The sequence below is a fragment of the Sus scrofa genome, chromosome 10, assembly GCF_054392235.1.
Source record: "Sus scrofa isolate SSC_HxYL_T2T_F1_AM1 chromosome 10, Sscrofa_HxYL_maternal_Yorkshire_Landrace_v2.0, whole genome shotgun sequence".
Classification (NCBI taxonomy): Eukaryota; Metazoa; Chordata; class Mammalia; order Artiodactyla; family Suidae; genus Sus; species Sus scrofa.
Genome location: NC_139392.1, coordinates 58,749,753 through 58,767,412, shown reverse-complemented (window position 1 = coordinate 58,767,412; position 17,660 = coordinate 58,749,753). Strand labels below are relative to the sequence as shown.

Below are 17,660 nucleotides of genomic sequence, written 5' to 3'. Positions count from 1 at the left end.
GGTTTGCAGCCAAGCATTCTGTTCTCTCCATGTGAGAGGGAACGTTCTCAGCATCCCAGCCTGGGGAGGTAGTGAGCTCACCGGCTCTGGGGAGTTCTCAAAGCTGGAGGCCGTGCAGAGGTGTTCCTGCCTGCTGTCTCCTGACCACCTCCCTCTCTGCTCAAGGCAGATGTGGGAAGTACGTGCTGATCGCCACCCGCCCGGGAGAATGAAGGGCAGGCAGGTGGCCGAGAGGGGGCAGCAGAAGCCCAGACAGCCCCCGGTTCACACCAGCGAGGCATGGCAGCCACAGGCTGGGGTCTGCACCAGGGGCAGGAACACACAGAGGGAGGCAAAGGAGGGACTGCCGGAGGCAGGGGACAGGAACGGACACAGAGCTGGGCGAGGCGCGCGCGCGCACCCCCCCACACACACACACAGAAATACAGAGAGACATATTCTGAGATGGGGACAAACCCACAGAGACAGAGAGGAAGGCAGAGAAGACTAAGACTAAGAGACAGGGACGAGGGACAGAGGCAAAGACAGGGTTGGAGACAGAGAAAGAGAGGGCTGGAGAGTCAGGGGGCAGCAGAGACAGGAGACATACAGAGAGACAGAGATGGCAGAGAGACATTCGAGCAGAAACACAGCAAGGATACGGACCACGACCAAGACATGCTCAGAGATAGCCTGGGATGGAGACAGAGGTAGGAATGGGACCAGCAAGAAGAGGACGGGGCAGGACAAGTCAATGTTGGAGGGATGGGGCGTAGAGAAGGGTACCCGTCATCAGCGCACCTAGAGGGAGCAAGAACTGAGAGGTTGGGCTGCTGTGCACCTTGGGCCTGGGATCTAAACATCCCCCAGCAGCACCCCTCCTCTACCAGTTTTAATTCTCCAGATTCTGATTTAGCTCCAAGAACAGATGTCTATAGTTGTTCCCAGGACCAAGATGAGAAATATGGGGAGTTCCCTGGTAGCTCCATGGGTTGAGGATCTGGTGTTGTCCCTGCTGCAGCTCGGGTCACTGGTGTGGTTCGGGTTCAATCCCTGGCCCAAGAACTTCTACATGCCATGGGTGTGGCCAAAAAATAACTTTTTGAAGGTGATAACTAAAGATGTGGAGGGACAGCACTGGGAGGCAGCAGCAGTCAGCAGCCAAGAGCCTCCAAGACAAGCAGCCTCTTTGAGGTCAAGGGCCAGGACCCCCCAGGAGGGATGACCACCCCCACCCCCGCCCCAGGCCCCGATCTAGTCTGGTCAGAGGCAATGACAATGCCCCTCCAGCCACCTCGGGGTGTGGGATAGGGCTGGGTCTCTCCCTTGTGGTTGGGGGCAGGGAGATGCCCCAGGCCTCCTCTCCATCGGCCTCCGAGGTTCTAGCAGGCCCCCTCCCCTCCGTCTCCTCCCCAGGCCCCAAGTAATTGCTTTCCCATGTCGCTAATGGAGGCCAGATTGCTGATGCCCAAGCCCTGGGTGGGCGGTGGGTGGGTCAGGGCTGACCACCAGTCTCAAGGCAGGAAGGCAGCACAGGCTAGAGACCCCCTAACTTCAGCCCCCACCTCCCCCAAGGACAGTGATGGGGGAGGTCCAGACCCAGCCCTGGAATACAATGTCCTTTGCAAGAATGGGTGACCCCCTCCCTCCCTCTGCCCATGCTGGACCTGGAGTGCAGGTCTGAGGCCTGAGCCACACCTCAGGAACCAGACAGACAGAACTGGGCTTCCAGGACACATAGACATGTCCATGGTCACGTCTCAGGATCTTCATCCTGGGAGCCTCTTCCTGTGCGTGAGGAGCCACGGGCTCCCATAGCTGGGGCTTCTCGGCTTGAAAAACCCCAGGCCTCTCTACCCTGACACCAGGCCTTTTTTCCCATGAGATCCCCCCTCTTGGCTTCCAGTACCTGGCCTGGAGTAGAGCCAGCCACCTGCACTCTGAGCCGCTCACCTGCCTGGAGTCCTATGCAGGCCTGACTCCTCAGTGCTTCTGGTACCGTGAACCTCTCCTCGCAGGCGGCAAGACCAGCAAGGAAGGCCCATTTCCTGACCTGGGTCTGAGGATGAGGGTTTGCATCAGCGTGTGTGTGGGACATGGGGGTCAGCAGCTTAGTGGCAGTGTGGCACTGGGAGCCTGCTGTGGAAGGGGTGTGCACAGGCCCTGGTGTTCGTGGCTTCAACTCCACTTGTCTCCTTGATCCAGCCACCCAGAGCACGGCCAGGCCTGGCTCCCAGGTTGGGACTCTGGCCTAACCCTTTGCCCCTACTCCCAGGCCAGCGGTGCCTGCCAACTTGGCCTCAGCCTCAGCCTCAGGCATTCTAGGCCAAGGAGCTGCAGGGAGGTGGCTCCTCTGGAGGGGGGTGGAGGGGGTGGCGCCGGACCTGAGCAGGTCTGAGGCAGCCAGGGACCCCTCCTCTGAGGAGAAATCAAGGGGAACCTGGAGTCCCATCTGGGGACTGGAAGGGTGTGGGGCTGGACCAAAGGCCAAGGACCCTGCAAAGCCAAGGCCCGTTCCTCCCCCTCTCATGCTGAGTCCTGACTGTAATCTAACCCTAGGGTAAAGCTTGTACTTCACACTTCCCGCCCTGAAGCACAAGTCCAATCCCTGGTCACATGCCAAGTGGCCTCCTTCAAGTAGCCTCCCCGCCTGCCCAGGCCACTCTGCACTCTGCGCCCTGGCAAGCCCGAATGACCTGCTAGAACCCTGCACTGTGTCTCCTGGATGGCAGTATGACAACCCTCCACCCCTAGGGCTTAGCCTCCTCCCCCTCTTTTTTTTTTTTTCTTCTTCTTCTTCTTTTTTTTTCTGGCTTTTCAGGGCTGCACTGGCAGGATATGGACGTTCCCAGGCTAGGGGTCAAATCCAAGCTGCAGCCGCCGGCCTACGCCATAGCCACAGCAACACCAGATCCGAGTGGCCTCTGTGACCTATACCACAGCTCATGGCAACACTGGTTCCTTAACCTACTGAATGGGGCTGGGGATTGAACCCGCATCCTCATGGATATTAGCGGGGTTCTTAACTCGCTGAGCCGCAAGGGGAACTCTCCTCCTCCCGTTCTTGCGCCTCTGCCCTGTAGGTAAAGCCAGGCTTGGGCACTTGTGGAAAGGGGCTCCAGAGACCACAGCTGATAGGCCTCAGCACCTCTGGAGCTGACTGGATGCCCCATGTGGTACCTGCCTCACTGGGACCCCTCATTTCCCACAATTCTGCCTGCGGCCTCCAGGGGGAGCCCTACCCTCCAAAGCAGCAGAGAGCCCCCTCCCCAGACACCTCTGCCCAGGAGCTGAACTGCCTCTCTGCTCCTATCTGGAAACAGCTGTCTCTCTCCAACTCTAACGTCTACCCTCCTCCACCCCTGGAAGGGGAGGGGGTCTTGGACGAGGGCTACCCTCCAAAGTGGGTCTGTTCCAAGGACTCATGAAATGGTGACGTTTAATGAGAACCCCCCACCCCCCCACCCCTGTATATACATCTATAAAAAATTCAAATACAGCAAGTTACCATCAAGTCAGACTAGAAGGGACTGACAGGGCATTAAATACTGCGGGGGAGGAGCAGGAGAGGGGGAGGGGCATACAAAACAGGGGCAGAGGTGGGGGGATTGAAAAGTGTGGGCGCTGGGGGGAGGGGGATGGCTGGGCCCCCCCGGCGTCAGGAGCTTATAATCTGATGGTGGCAACAGAGACCCCGGGACAGACAGGAGGCAGGGACAGGAGGAGAAACTGTGGAGGTGAGGGGCTCCCCTCAGGCCCCCCAAGGGCTCCTGGGAGTCGCTGGCGTTGGAGGGTCCAGCCCGAGGGGGCGGGATGGGGGCATGGGGGGGTCTTTGGTGGGTGGGTTAGCTGCATGGCCCCCTCCCCTGAGGAAGGGAGGGGGGCCGGCATGGTGTGGCGGGGCTTGGGGTCAGCAGGCCCGGGCCTGCCGGGGTCTCTACAAATTGTGTCTGAAGAGAATGCAGAAGGTCCTCCTGCCCGTGTGCAAAATAGAAACCGGGGTCTTCGGGCTCAGCTCCGGCCTCCTGCTCCTCTGCAGGTGCGCTGGCATGTCCTCACAGGATGCCGGGCTCTGGGGGGGACAGGGCAGGGGGCTGTGAGGGACGAGGGTGGGGTGGGGCCCCTCCCCGGGGCTCCCCTCTGCCACCCAGCCTCACTCGACTTACCAGATCAGGAGACTGTTGGCAGTGGCGGCAGCGGCAGCCAGGGCCAGAGTGACGGGGACACTGAAGAAGTAGGGTGCCGAGGGTCTCCCGCCGCTGCCCAGCTCCCCAGAGTCACAGATCTTCGTGGTGGGCGGGGGTGCCAGGGAGCTGGTGGTGCTGGTCGTGGTCTCTGGGGAACATGGGGGGAACTCAGGGCAGGGGCAGGGCTGGAGTCCCACCCAGATCTGGGGATCCATGAGGCACACTAGTCCCACTTCCTGTGTCAGACCAGGGCTGCCTCCCCCATCAGATGGCCCCTGCCTCCTCTCTCCGAAGTGGCCCCCATCAGGCAGTTCCTGCTTCCCCTGAGGCACAGAGATGACCCCTCCCCCATCCAGCGGCCCCTCCTGAGAATGTCCAGGTAGCAAGGACCAGGAACAGGAGGGACTGGACAGACCGGGAGTGTGGCAGCCACACAGAGCACAGAGAGCCCTGGGAGGAGATGGAGGGACCACCGGGGGTGGGCTCACCGGGGGCCTGGGCCTCGGTGGTGAGGTGTCGTGGCTCCTCGGTCCAGGGTGTGGCGTGGGCAGCCACACTCCAGTCACTCCACGTCCCAATCTCATTGTCCTTGGCTGCCACCTGGATGATATACTCCTTGCCAGCATAGGCATCGGTGATGGTGTGCGTGGTGCCGTCCGACAGCTCCACCTGCAGCCAGACGGTGAGGGGAGGGGGACAAGGATGACGGACCCTGAGGGTCAGCAGAGCGAGGAACCCCCAGAGGAAGTGAGCACACTTGTGGGGAGAGAGGAGTGGAAACACTCCTGCAGGGAATGAGGGCTTCCCTGGGGGAGAGGGGAGCATGGAGAATATCCTGCAGCATATGGAAGTTCCCAGGCTAGGAGTCGGTCAAATCAGAGCGGCAGCTGGCAGCCTACACCACAGACCTAAGCTGCATCTGTGACCTACACCACAGCTCACGGCAACACTGGATCCGAGCCGAATCTGCAACCTACACACACAACAGCAACACCGAATCCTTAACCCACTGAGAGGGGCCAGGGATCAAACCTGCATCCTCCTGCTTACGAGGTGGGTTCGTAAACCCACTGAGCCTCAAGGCGAACTCCCCAAGAAGCAGTTGAGAGAGAAGGTTACAAACACAGAGGCAGAGGTCGGCTGGAGTCCAAAGCTTCGCTCCATCCCCTACTGGCTAGGTGACCAAGTTACTGAACTCGCACACGCCTTGCAGTCCTCATGTGTAGAATGGCGTTAACGATCTCTCTCCCAGGCCTGTAATGAGGACTTGGGCACATGGTAAGCGCCAAACAGACTTCCCCGCCAGCTCTGTCATCATCATCATGGGTTCCAGCCCAGGGCCCTGGGCGCCCAGACGCCCAGAGCACCCACCAGCCTGGCCCCAGCGGGGTCTCCCCTCAGGGAGGCCTCAGCATGGTTGGCGAGCTGAGGTGGAAAAGGGGTGGGGGGGGGCAGCTCCCGGGGTGGCAGGACAGCAGGACAGCTGCTCCATTTCCTCCTGGAGGCATCGCCACCCCACCCCCGCCCCGTGGCCCCATCCTGCTGTCTCCCCCCTCCACACCCTCCAGGCTGGTCTGCCTGTCCGGCGCCCCTCCCAGGCCCAGGCTGGGCTCTGGTTCATCTCAGCGGCACCCGCCGCCTCATTAAGCCGCCTCGTAAACAGGGGCAGCCGGCAGGGGTGGAGGAGGGGGCCGCTCTGGGCCATGTCTGGCTTCAGGGCTTTTGTCGGTCTCTGTTCCAATCTTTACCCCCAGAAAACCAGGGTCTGGGCTACCTGACCTGCCAGGCTGGGAGGACAGGCACGGGTGTGTCTGTGGGTTCATGTGCATGTGCAGCTGGGTCCCAAGTGGGGTGGGAAATCCTCCCAATCCCTCCAGGGTCTGTGGCCCTGAGGTGGGGGGGACTGGAAAAGGCCAGAGTCGGTGTGAGAGCCATTTGGGGCCCAAACCTGGGCTCAGCAAGTCCTACTCCCAGCCGTGGAAGATCAGGGGCCCCAGAGACCCCTTCTCCTGGTGGGCATCAGGGCCCCGTTCCACCTCTGGTCCCTTTTTGCTCTTGAGGTCCCCCTCTGGCTGAGTAGCCCCAGCTCATTCGGTTCCTTCTCCCTCTTGCCAGGACTCGGCCCTCAGGCCCCATCCTTTGATTCTGCCCCCAATTCTCCACATCTGCCTTTCCCCAAAGTGGGGGGAGAGCCAAGGGGAGCTGACCCAATTATCACCTCATCGGTGGGCTTAGGGTAGGCAACTGTTCCTCTCGGAATGTAGCCTAGGAGCCCACTGCTCTCCTGGAAGGCACATCTTCTAGGCCTGGGCCCTTCTTGCTAGGGTGTCCCTGATCCCTTAATCACCCCCTTAAGAGAATGGCCCCACGGCTGGCAGGAATTCTCTAGTTGCTGGCATCCGCCTGGCCTAGGGGTCCTCCATCCAGCCTGTGGCAGAGACATCACACAGGCCCTCTTGCTCTTCCTGCCGAGCTAGGTCCAGGGATTTGCCTCCTGCCAACTCAGCCCCTGCCAGCCTTCATGGTGACCATTCTTGTGCCATTCCTGGCCTGAATCTCTCACCTCCTCCAGAAAAGCCAAGTGATGCTTCTCTCTGCCCTCCCCTCCTCACTCCCTGCCATCATACACCTGCCTCTCTTCAAGACTAAGGATCGCGGAGGGCCGCACCCACAGCATATGGAGGTTCCCAGGCTAGGGGTCAAATCAGAGATGCAGCCACCCGCCTACACCACAGCCACAGCAACACAGGATCCGAGCCACGTCTGTGACCTACACCACAGCTCACGGCAACACGGACCCTTAACCCACTGAGCGAGGCCAGGGATTGAACCCTGAATCCTCATGGATACTAGTCTGGTTCATAACCCGACTGAGCCACAACAGGAACTCTGCGGAGAGTAGATTCTGTCCAGAGCAAAACCCAAGTTCAAAAGAGCCATAAATCTAGCCAACCACAAGGCCAATGTGGACCAGGGCTGACATGTGCCACAGCCACGCATGTTCTTGCCATGGAACCCACAGAATTTGCCCTGCCCACGTCAGGGTGGGGGGCGGTTCTACCCGTGGCACAGGCCAATGCGTGGTCTTGGCATGTTAGTCACATGCATGGAGGGAACGTGGATCCTGCTGGGGATCACATGTGTGTGTGTGTGTTCCCGTGTGTGTGTGTGCGTGTGTGGTGGGCAGTGTGCCAGGTCCACTGCAAGGCGTGTGCGCCACGACGCGCAGGGCTGCTGCCTGTAGCTCGTTAGCAGGGGAGGGGGGCTTGTGAAACTAGACCCTGGTTATTAGCAATGCATTAGTCGCGGGCAGCTGGCCAGGCGGGAGGGACTCCGGACTCTGTCAGGGAACATATGAGCATGTATGCAGCCTTTGTGGGGGCCAGGCCTGCAACCAGGACAGGCGCCCTGGAATCGAATTACGCACTTTAAAGGCCAGCTGGGAGCAGGGCATGAGGAGATGAGGCTGCAACCTGATGGACGAGGTGGACAGACAGGTTGACCCTGGGTGCCAGGCTAGGTACCCAAGCAGCACCCTCCCAGCTCACAGACCTCATGGGCCACAAAGCACCCACAACCCTATGGGCCCAGGGCTCTCAAGGAGAGAGAAACCCAAGTCTGCCCCGAACCCTTGGCTATTCCCCAGAACCCTCCACTGTGGCTTCCCCAATATCCCAGAGCACAAGCTGACCCCATACTGCACCCCTCCCGCCCTGTCCACTGCTTGGTTCCCGGCCCAGACCACCTTCTGACCTGTAATTTTAAGCTGACCCCCAAGCTAGACTTGACTTTGGAGCCATGACCCTAGTCATGGCCTGAGCTCACACCCTGAATAAAGCCTGACTCCAGTGCTGCTTCTGACCCCTTGAGCCTATTTACGAGGCCTCAAGGACAGGGACCATCCTGCCCCTTGGGCCAGAGTGGAAGGGGGAGATGTCTGCTCCGGGCTGAGCGCCAAAAGAAAAGGGAAACACTGCCGGCCTCGCCTGCCACCTGCCCCCCCCCCCCCAGCATTTCTCTCCACTACCCTGGGGAGCCACAGGGAGAGATGGGTTCCCAGTGCCCTAGTGAGGGTCAGCTGAAAACCCTCAGGGCTTTAGATCAGAGCACCTCCCTCAGCTCCATCCATCCTTCCAGGCCCACCCGGGCCCTTCTTCCCCGGAAAGGACTCTCTGGCTGCCCTCGGGCTTCACACTGGGACTGCCAGCAGCAGGGATACGGGGACCTCCCATGTCATGTGGCTCTGATTTAGGTCCCTGGGACCTGGGCTGGGCAGGGCAGGGCAGGGCACTCACATGCTGCCACTGGTCCAGGATGAGGGGACGATAGCGCAGAAAGAACTTGAGAGGAAAGGACTCGGGGTCAGGCCAGGTCGAGGGAGTCTGCCACGTCACCTCTAGCCGGCGAGGGTTGCTGGGCACCGGCCGGGCTACCACGTTTTCTGGAGGGTCAGGCTTCACTGTTCAGGAAACATAGCTTTATTACCACACTGACCTCTGGGAACAGTCCCACTTCGCCACCCCCAGCCACCACGGGAACCCATGCGTGTCCCAAGTCATTCTTGCCATCATGGCTGCCATCGCTCCTCCCTGGGGTCCATTCTGGCCACCACCATCAACCACCATCTCAGTACTTCCACCCTTCACATCCCTGTCGTCACCAGTGCCAGTGACTGTCACTACAGTCATGTTGCCAGCTCATCGTCACCATAAATTTCATCCCGTCCCCCCAAACTCATCTTCACGAGGACCAGCATCCCACTTACTAAGCCTCTAGCACACTCTACCATTAGCCCCATCACCTGGATCATCCCCCACCCAGAACCAGCATCACACACTCCACCAAAGCCTGGACTGTCACATCAACTCTTCCAGTTTCAAACTGAGACATAGTCTCCCTTGGAAGAGTCTGGGTTTGAAGCTGCTCTGGGGGTCAAAGTTAAAAGACAGTCCACAGGTGTTGCAGATCGGAGTTGGAAGTGGGCTGAGGATCTGATGGGAGCATCTAAGGGCCCAGCTCATGCAGAAAGAGTCTGGCTGGGGAGCCAGCCAAGGAATGGGGGTGGGGGTAGGCAAGGGGTCTGGCTGGGATGGGGCAGGGGAGGCAGAAGGTCTGGTGGGAAGCGGGGGCCGGCAGAGGGTCTGGCTGGGAGGGGGCAGGGGCAGGCAGAGGGACCGGCTGGGAGGTGGGGGGGAGGGCAGTATCTGTCCCAGTCCTGTCTCCTGTTCTGACACCTCATTCATCACAGGCCGTAAGGAAGCCATTAGTGTGGGGGGGTGGAGGCTGCAGCTGCACAGGGGTCTGGCCCAGCCTGCCCCCACCCCCTCCTGCTTGCTCTGGGAGCCAGAGAGACGATGGGAAGAGCTGCTGGAGAGGTCTCTTGGCCCCAGCAGGTAAAGGACACTCACTCAGATATTCACAGGTATATACACGCCGTGCATATAAATATATACACATTATACGTGCCACATATACCCGTGCACGCATGTGAACATCCCCACAACACTCAACACCTCTGGCAAGCATCCACTCACACACTCCCACTGGAGTGTGCAAGCAGGGACCCCACGCACCAATGGTGAACTCGTCGAAGGTGATAGCTGTGGCGTTGTGGCCCAGGGCGTTGCTGACACTTATGGAGACCTTGTACTTGATGGTGGAGAACAGGTGCATGTAGCGGATGTGGCAGCGGTTCTTGAGGGCTGGGTCCTTCTCACAGACCATAACTTTGGAGCCATGCCTGGGGGTGGGGGGGTGTGAAGCTCAGGCACTGTTACCAACATCAAGGGTCAAGGCAGGGCAGAGGTTGGGGGGAGGTCAGGCCCATGGCTGGGCAAAGGTCTGGACTGAGGAGACGGTCAGGGGCCAGGGGAGAGGTCAGGGTTGGAAGCGGGTCACAGGCGCGTCTACTCACAGCACGGTCACATTGAAGGTGTTGGGGATGTAGGTGGGAGTGGGCAGATGCCAGCTGCAATAGAAGCCCTTGGGGTAAGTGTTGGAGCGGCAGCTGAGCACGGGCTCCCGCGGCGGCACTGCGGGTGAGGACAGCACGGTCAGGGCGTTCTTGAAGCCCCCAGTCCCCTGTACTAGTATGGGGACAGGTGGGCCCCAGAACCCCAGCTCTCCCCCTTCAACCCATCAGCAATGCCAGAGGGGGGGCGCTGTCAGCGAGGGTCTGAGGCTTCCCAGGCCACAGAGAGCCAGATGTTTAATTAAAGAAAAACAAGGGCTGTAGGGAGAGGGAGCCCCCCCCACCTGCTCAATGGAGGCGGGGACTGTGGGGAGCAGGGGGCTGCGGGCCTCAGCTCATCAATCACAGGGCGGAGGTGATGTTTGGGGGAATCGGCCCTCAGCCCCACACCCCCTGCCACACTGTGTCCATTTCCAGACAAAGGTTGTGCAACATAGGCTGGGGGGGGTCTTGACTGGGTCCGCTGGCTGGAGGGGTATTCAGGGCGCACGTTCTCTGGGGAAAAGACATCCAGGCCTCCCCTCAGGAGGGAGAGAAGGAGAAACAGGAGGACAGACCTGGTGGCTCCATAGGAACAGCAGCACTGGGGGGTGGTTCATGTGCATACATATGTTACACGTGCATCTGCGTGTGGCACGCACGAGTCACGTGTGATGGAATGTGGGTACATGAGCAGGGGTGTCTGTGTGTATGGCTCTCGGAGCACATGGGTGGGTGACTGCATGGCTACTGAGAGGAAGCTGCTGGCCCCCCCAGTATGTACCTCACCCCAGCTTCTCCATCACAGACTCTTTACCTGGTCAGCAGCTGCCTTTCCTCTGGGGCACGCAGAGGCCCAGAGAGGGATGGGGACCTGCCCAGGATCACACAGCAAGCCAGAGCTGGTACTAAATCCATCTCCATGACCACACACACATACTTGGGAAGTCCTCCTTGCTGTCTAACCACACTCTTTTTGCTGCTGTGAGCACTTAACCCAGCTGTCCCATCCTCGGGCACTGAGTAAGGCGTGAGAACAGGCAGCTCAGGTTCCTGGAAGGAGGCAGCTTCTGTGATCTGACCCAGGCAAGGAATGTCCGTCCGTGGCTCCAGGGACACTGACACCTCCCTCCTGTGCCCCCCCACCCCACCCCCTGCCTGACAGGTGGACAGGAAATGGGGGGGGCAGCTCCATAAGCTGGAGACAGTGAAGGGGAGTGCACGTCAATGCCTGCTGAGTGGCCGTGGTGACACAGGGAACTGTGGGCTTTCATCCACAGCATGCATGTGACTGTGAGTGACCTGTGTGATTGTGTGTGCACGTCCAGTACACATGAAGTGTATGTACTGGGGCCCAACGCCCAGAGCCAATCTGGCTTTGCAGCAGGAGAGATGAGGGGCTCAGAGAGGCACTGAGCGAAGCTTGGGTGTGGCAGGTGGAGTGGGCTACGCTGTGGGCAGAGGTGGCTCCAGCCCCAGGCCTGCAGGGGAGCGAGCTGGAGCCACCTGCCTTCTGCCCACCTCTGTCTGCCTCTCCCGGGAAGCCTTCCTGGCCCTCCTGCATCTGTTCCACGTTCATCCCGTGTGCCTCCTGTGACCCTTGCCTATCTGCCCAGGGGCATGGACATGTGGGGGTGGGGTGGGGGGCGGCCAAGGACACAGGAAGTGCCTTGTGGGGGCCTGTGGGCCAGGCCAGAGTTGGCAGCCACCCCGGGAGGAAAGGACATTCCGAGGTCGGCTGAGAAGCCTCCACTCCCCCCTCCTGCCACCACCCTCCCTCACCCCCGGCTTCAAAGGAGAAGGGCGCTAGGGGTGGGGGGTGGGGGGGGACTGAAGCCTGCAGAGTCAGCTCCCTGCCTCCTGGGATCTTCGGAGGGCAGAGCAGGCCAGGGCACTGGACTCGCCGGGCCCCTCCCCTGGCCAGCCTCCCCATCGACCGTTTCCTCCATTCCCCTCTGGCCGTCTTCCCTGCTCCGAGCAGCAGCCCCCACCCAAGTTCCCCTCTCTGACTGGGCAGGTCATGGGGGGCGGCGGGGGTGGGGGGCAGGCAGGGTTTGTCTGTCATCTGGCTACTCCTGCCTGGCCCTGGGCCCTGAGTCGGGAAGGGCTTGGGTTTCCTGACAGGGACCAGGTTTCTCAGAGGGAAAAGGAGGAAAGAAAAACAAAGAAAAGGAAGAAAAGGAGTGACTTGCTGCAGCTGGAGCCCAGCTGAGGGGCCGGGTGGATGGAGGTGGGGGCGCTGTGAGAGACCAAGTGCGAGGCTGTGGGACAGCGTGCAGTTAGGAGGCCTGGGCTGAGTGTGCTGCACGTCAGGGGAGACGCTGTGGGTAAGAGGTTGCGATTGGGAGGCTGTGTGTGTAACTCCAACAGGCTTCTTCCTGTGTGTGTCTGGGACTCGGGGCAGTCGAGTCACTGTGATTGGCTGTGCGTGACGGCATGACTGCATGTGTGTGCGACTCGGGGTGAGGCTGTTGGATTCGGGGACTGTCTATGCGTGTGAGGCCGTGTGGCTGAGGTCCTCTGGGTGAATGCGTGTAAATGTGCCGTGGGGTGCCAAACGGCGCCAGCAAAACCACAAACCCAAGGTGCTGTGTATGAGATGGAACTTAAGTCTGAATGCGTTTTGCAAAATCGTGGGTGGGATGGTGCCCAGAATTCCAAATGTGTTCAAACGTCTGAGCTGAGCACCGGGTGGGAGCACAGTAGGGACGGCATGTGAGCAAAAGCCCATACGCGTTCGTGTCACGATATCACACAGAGGTGTGCTCCTGGATGCCTAGACTTCCCGAGTTGCCCCTGCGGGGGCTCCTGAGGTGCCCAAGTGACAGCATCAGCCAGTGGCAGGGTGTCCCCGAGTCCCACGCGGGGCCGTGTGCGCGTGTACATGCGTGCATGTACCCCTGCTGGCCCAAGGTTTGTTTGTTTTCCTCCTAATTGGCTTGTTTTTCCATGTCCAGCCCACCAAACCGCATGTTTTTCCTCTCATCTCGCCAGCCCGCCTGGGCTGGAGCCCCCGGCACGCACGAGGCCTGCCCGCCGGCTGAGGGGGAGGGGCAGGCTGCCCACACCCCTGGCCAGGCCAGGGCAGGCGGGGCAGGGTGGGGCCGGATGACCCTTTCAGCTCCGGCCCTGCCCAGGCCCCACCCACTCTCCTCCTCCTCCTGCCTGGCATTCAAGGTCCTCCCCCCTCCCCCAGCCTGTCCCAACCTTATCTCGTGACATCCCTCCAGGCACCCAACCTCTGGACTCCCAAATGCCCGCCTGCCGCCTTCCACTTTTCCCCCCAGTTTCTTCTTCAACCACAGGCTGCTCTTTCCCTTCCCACCAAACAGAGCTGAGGATGAAGCTGTGCTGAACCACAGGGGGTCTGGAGTTTCTGTCCCTGAGCAATCAAATACAAATATTTTGTCTTTTTAGGGCCGCACCCATGGCACATGGACGTTCCCAGGCTAGGGGTCGAATCAGAGCTGCAGCTCCCGGCCTATGCCACAGCCACAGCCACATGGATCCAACCCACATCTATGACCTACACCACAGCTCATGGCAACACCGGATCCTGAACCCACTGAGCAAGGCCAGGGATCAAACTTGGTCCTCATGGAAATTAGTCATGTTCTTAACCTGATAAGCCACAATGGAACCTCCTAAATACAAATATTTTAAAACTGGACAAGGAACTACTTAAAAGCAGTCAATTAATCTCTGATTTATTTTAGCTGAAAAGCAGAATACACTGAATCAGCAGTGTCTAAGGAAACCAAAGGATACTATTGAAAGGAACCCTGTCATCCTGTTTCCTCATGTCCAGGGTCCTTTCATCACCCTGGATAGGGGTCTCCTTAGAGTTGGTTGTGACCAACCACCCGGGGCAGGAAGGTGGTTCAGGAGGAGGCAGTTCAGGGATAAGCCCGGTGAAGGGGACTTTCAGCAGAATTATTTATTTATTTACTTTTGGTCTTTTTAGGACCCGCACCAGCAGCAGATCTAAGTTCCCAGGCTAGGAGTCGAATGGGAGCTACGGCTGCCGGCCTACACCACGGCACAGCAAGGACAGATCTGAGCCGTGTCTGTGACCTACACCATGGCTCACGGCAACGCTGGATCCTTAACCCACTGAGCGAGGCCAGGGATCGAACCAGCATTCTCGTGGATCCTAGTCAGGTTCTTAACCTGCTGAGCCACAGTGGGAACCCCTCAACAGAATATTTTTAGGACCAAGCACCCTTGGAAATAGAGGCGTGAAACTCTTCTAAGTTTAGGATAACTATTAAATTATTTTTGGTTTGAATGACCCACAAATCAGGGGTAACTTGTTCCTGCTTTCTAAGTGCTGGCAAGAAGGATAATTTGATATCAAGTGTTGCCAAACCCAGTCCCTTGTTACTAATAGAAAGTGACTGAAACAATCATGATTCATGTCTCCTGTTCCTCTGACCAACTCTTCAGAAGGAAACAAGGCAATGAGAGAGAAGTACCTGTTACTAATGCTACAGCCAATTCACGGCCAGTTCTCCTCTGACAGGCAGGGCCTGGGGAGTGGTCAACATATAGATAAAAGATCTGGGCTCTGGTCCCAAAGGGCAGCTGTGGGCACATCCTGTGGGTATGGCTAGAGCCATTACTTCTAGACCCAATCCTCCTCCAACAACCTCTCGAAGAAATCAAGCCATCAGGAATGGGGGCCCAGGGTTACCAAGGCCGAGCCCTCACAGCCAGCCTCCTCCAACCTGAGGACTTTGCGGTCTCAGACTTAGAAGACAAAGGTGTGGGTGTGGGTGACTTGTGCCAAGTTGGACTTATCCTTCTTCCATGCCAATCAGTATATGGCCTTCTTCCCTACGTAAGAGTCCAGGGCTCGACTGAGTGGTCCACTTCTTTTTTTTAAATTTTTCAGTGTACACCTGTGGCATATGTAAGTTCCCAGGCTAGTGGTTAAATTGGAGCTGTAGCTGCTGGCCTACACCACAACCACAGCCACGCCGGATCCCAGTTGTGTCTGCGACCTACACCACAGCTCACGATCCTTAACCCTCTGATTGAGGGCAGGGATCAAACCCGCATCCTCATGGATACTAGTCAGGTTTGTTACTGCAGAGCCACAAAGGGAACTCCAACTTCTAACGCACGCTCTGGTGGGCCAAGGGAGGCCTCCGGTGGGCTGGTCCTGCATTTCTCAAGATGGCCGACAGGGGTCACTCCACCCTTGCTCTGCAACTGAGTTCGTTGTTTTTATTTTTTTTATTTTTATTTTATTTATTTATTTTGTCTTTTTTCTATTTCTTGGGCCGCTCCTGCGGCATATGGAGGTTCCCAGGCTAGGGGTCGAATCGGAGCTGTAGCCCCCCGCCTACGCCAGAGCCACAGCAACGCGGGATCCGAGCCACGTCTGCAACCTACACCACAGCTCACGGCAACGCCGGATCATTAACCCACTGAGCAAGGGCAGGGACCGAACCCGCAACCTCATGGTTTCTAGTCGGATTCGATAACCACTGCGCCACGACGGTAACTCCTTTTTTATTTTTTTTTTAATGGCCACGCACCGTGGCATATGGAACTTTCCTGGCCAGGGATTGAATCTGAGGAACAGCTTCAACCTATGCTGCAGTGGAAACAACGGATCCTTTAACACACTGCGCCACAGCAGAAACTCCTAAGACGTTTTGTTCTGTCTGCTATCTCTCCAGTTAAAAAGCTTTTCTATGGGGGAAAGAAAGATCCCTACTAAAACATACTTTCATCTCTCCTCTAGCCCCACGGATGGGGGCCAGTGTTTTTGTGGAGGACTGAGCATCCCTTCAGTCTAACCGTTCCCACGGTGGTCCACACCAACCTCCTGACAATGGGAAAAGGGCCTGCTCCCGGGTCCCTCAAGCATCTCCTCCCAGTAGCTCGCAGGGGGTCAAGAAACCATCTTCAGGCAGGGGGTGTATCACCCAAATGAGATGAGGCCAGAGCAGCATGAATCTTTGGCTCAAGAAGAAAAGAAATGGAACAATTTTCAGAGTTTTTATTCTGGCAGAGGGTGCCTCTAGCTGAGCACCAGGGGCTTGCCCTGTGGACCCTCAGCGATACGGATAACCTCATCATCCCAATTCTCCAAACCCTTCTCCTGACCACACTCACCTGCTCTTCCTTCTGCCTTCCTGCTCCTTCTCATCTCTCCTCTCTTTCTGTGACTTGTTTCTTCCATCCACCCCTTTTACGGTAATGATCTTTGGGGCTCGGTTCTGGGTCCTCTTCTCTCCTTATCCCACAATCTCATACTTGGTCAGCTCACCCCCTCCCAAGGAGTTAATGCTAACAATCCCCCAAATTCCCAACTCCAGCAGAGGCCTCTCCTTGAGACCCGCACATCCACTGGCTACCAGCCATCATCAGCTCCCAGCAGTCCCCTGGGGACCCCAACCCCATGTGTCTAGAGCACCCGGTGATGCCGCAGATCCCTCACCCACACCCGCTGAGCGCTTCTGCAGTTATTTGCCTAAAAGCTTTCTTTGGCCACCAAAACCTGCACTGCCTGCCGGGGCATCAGGCCAAAAGTGCTGGGGAATGAAAGCCTCCCCACCCCCACCCCTTAGTGAATAAACATCTGGGTTCCCTCACCCCTCAGGCAGGAGACCTCCAAGACACATGTTCTGCCTGGGCTCCCAGAGTTTCCCCAGTGGGTCAGGCTCCAGTTGCCCAGAAGCCATGGCTAGATAACTCCCTCCTTATTGGCTAACATCCTTTATCTTTTGTTTTTGTTTTTAGGGTCGTGCCGGTGGCACATGGAAGTTCCCAGGCTAGGAGTCAAATCGGAGCTGCGGCTGTTGGCCTACACCACAGCAACAAGAGATCCGAGCTGCACCTGCGACCTACACCATAGCTCACAGCAATGCTGGATCCTTAACCCACTGAGCGAGGCCAGGGATCCAACCTGCATCCTCATGGATCCTAGTCAGGTTCGTTACCGCTGAACCACAATGGAAAGTCCTAACTTCCTTCTCTATCACTTTCCCATTCCCTTATGATGTTTCGTCACCTGCCAAATAAACTACTTGCTTGTGAATTCTCATCTTGGAATCTGATTCTAGGGAAACCCACATGGAGACACAGTGCAAAGAGAACATGCCATCTTCTCCTCCCACTGACCCTTCCACCTGGTCTCTGTGGCAGTGATTGGTGCCAACAGCTGTCTTGACTCCACCGGCTCTCTACACTCCTGGCCTCCGCACCTCCAATCCATCACCAGCTCCTGGAAGTCCGCTCACTCCCTCTCAACTTCCCCGACTCCATGCCCTGGTGCTAGGTCCACATCAGCTCTCCTGCATCCCATAAGAACATCCTTTTCTGCCCCTGGCTTTGCCCCATCCACCTGCCTGTTCAGCACAGGGAGAGGGGTCTTTTAACAACATGACCCTCATCATGTCACTCCCCAGCTTCTAGGATCATGATCTGCCTGATTCCCTCCATTAGCTCCCTTCTGCCTTTTACACCAACCAGTGAACTTTTAGGCCCTCCCAACCTCTGAGGCCTACAGACACACTCAGATCTCTACCAGA

General features: G+C 58.1%; 1 protein-coding gene across 8 annotated transcripts in view; it reads right to left on the bottom strand.

Moving 5' to 3' along the window:
• Window positions 1-3,401: 3,401 nt before the first annotated feature.
• CNTFR (ciliary neurotrophic factor receptor) overlaps window positions 3,402-17,660 on the bottom strand; it is a 40,105-nt gene continuing 25,846 nt past the window's right edge. For 7 of the 8 annotated variants that reach the window (XM_084979872.1, XM_003130672.7, XM_084979873.1 and 4 more), the window contains 6 exons: window positions 10,081-10,198; window positions 9,740-9,906; window positions 8,462-8,625; window positions 4,655-4,835; window positions 4,146-4,314; window positions 3,402-4,051 (listed from right to left, as the gene is read on the bottom strand). In XM_084979872.1, coding sequence (XP_084835998.1) covers window position 4,051; window positions 4,146-4,314; window positions 4,655-4,835; window positions 8,462-8,625; window positions 9,740-9,906; window positions 10,081-10,198 — 800 coding nt within the window. In that variant the 3' untranslated portion in view covers window positions 3,402-4,050. The remainder of the gene's footprint in view (window positions 4,052-4,145; window positions 4,315-4,654; window positions 4,836-8,461; window positions 8,626-9,739; window positions 9,907-10,080; window positions 10,199-17,660) is intronic. The other variant, XM_084979871.1, reaches the window with a different exon arrangement.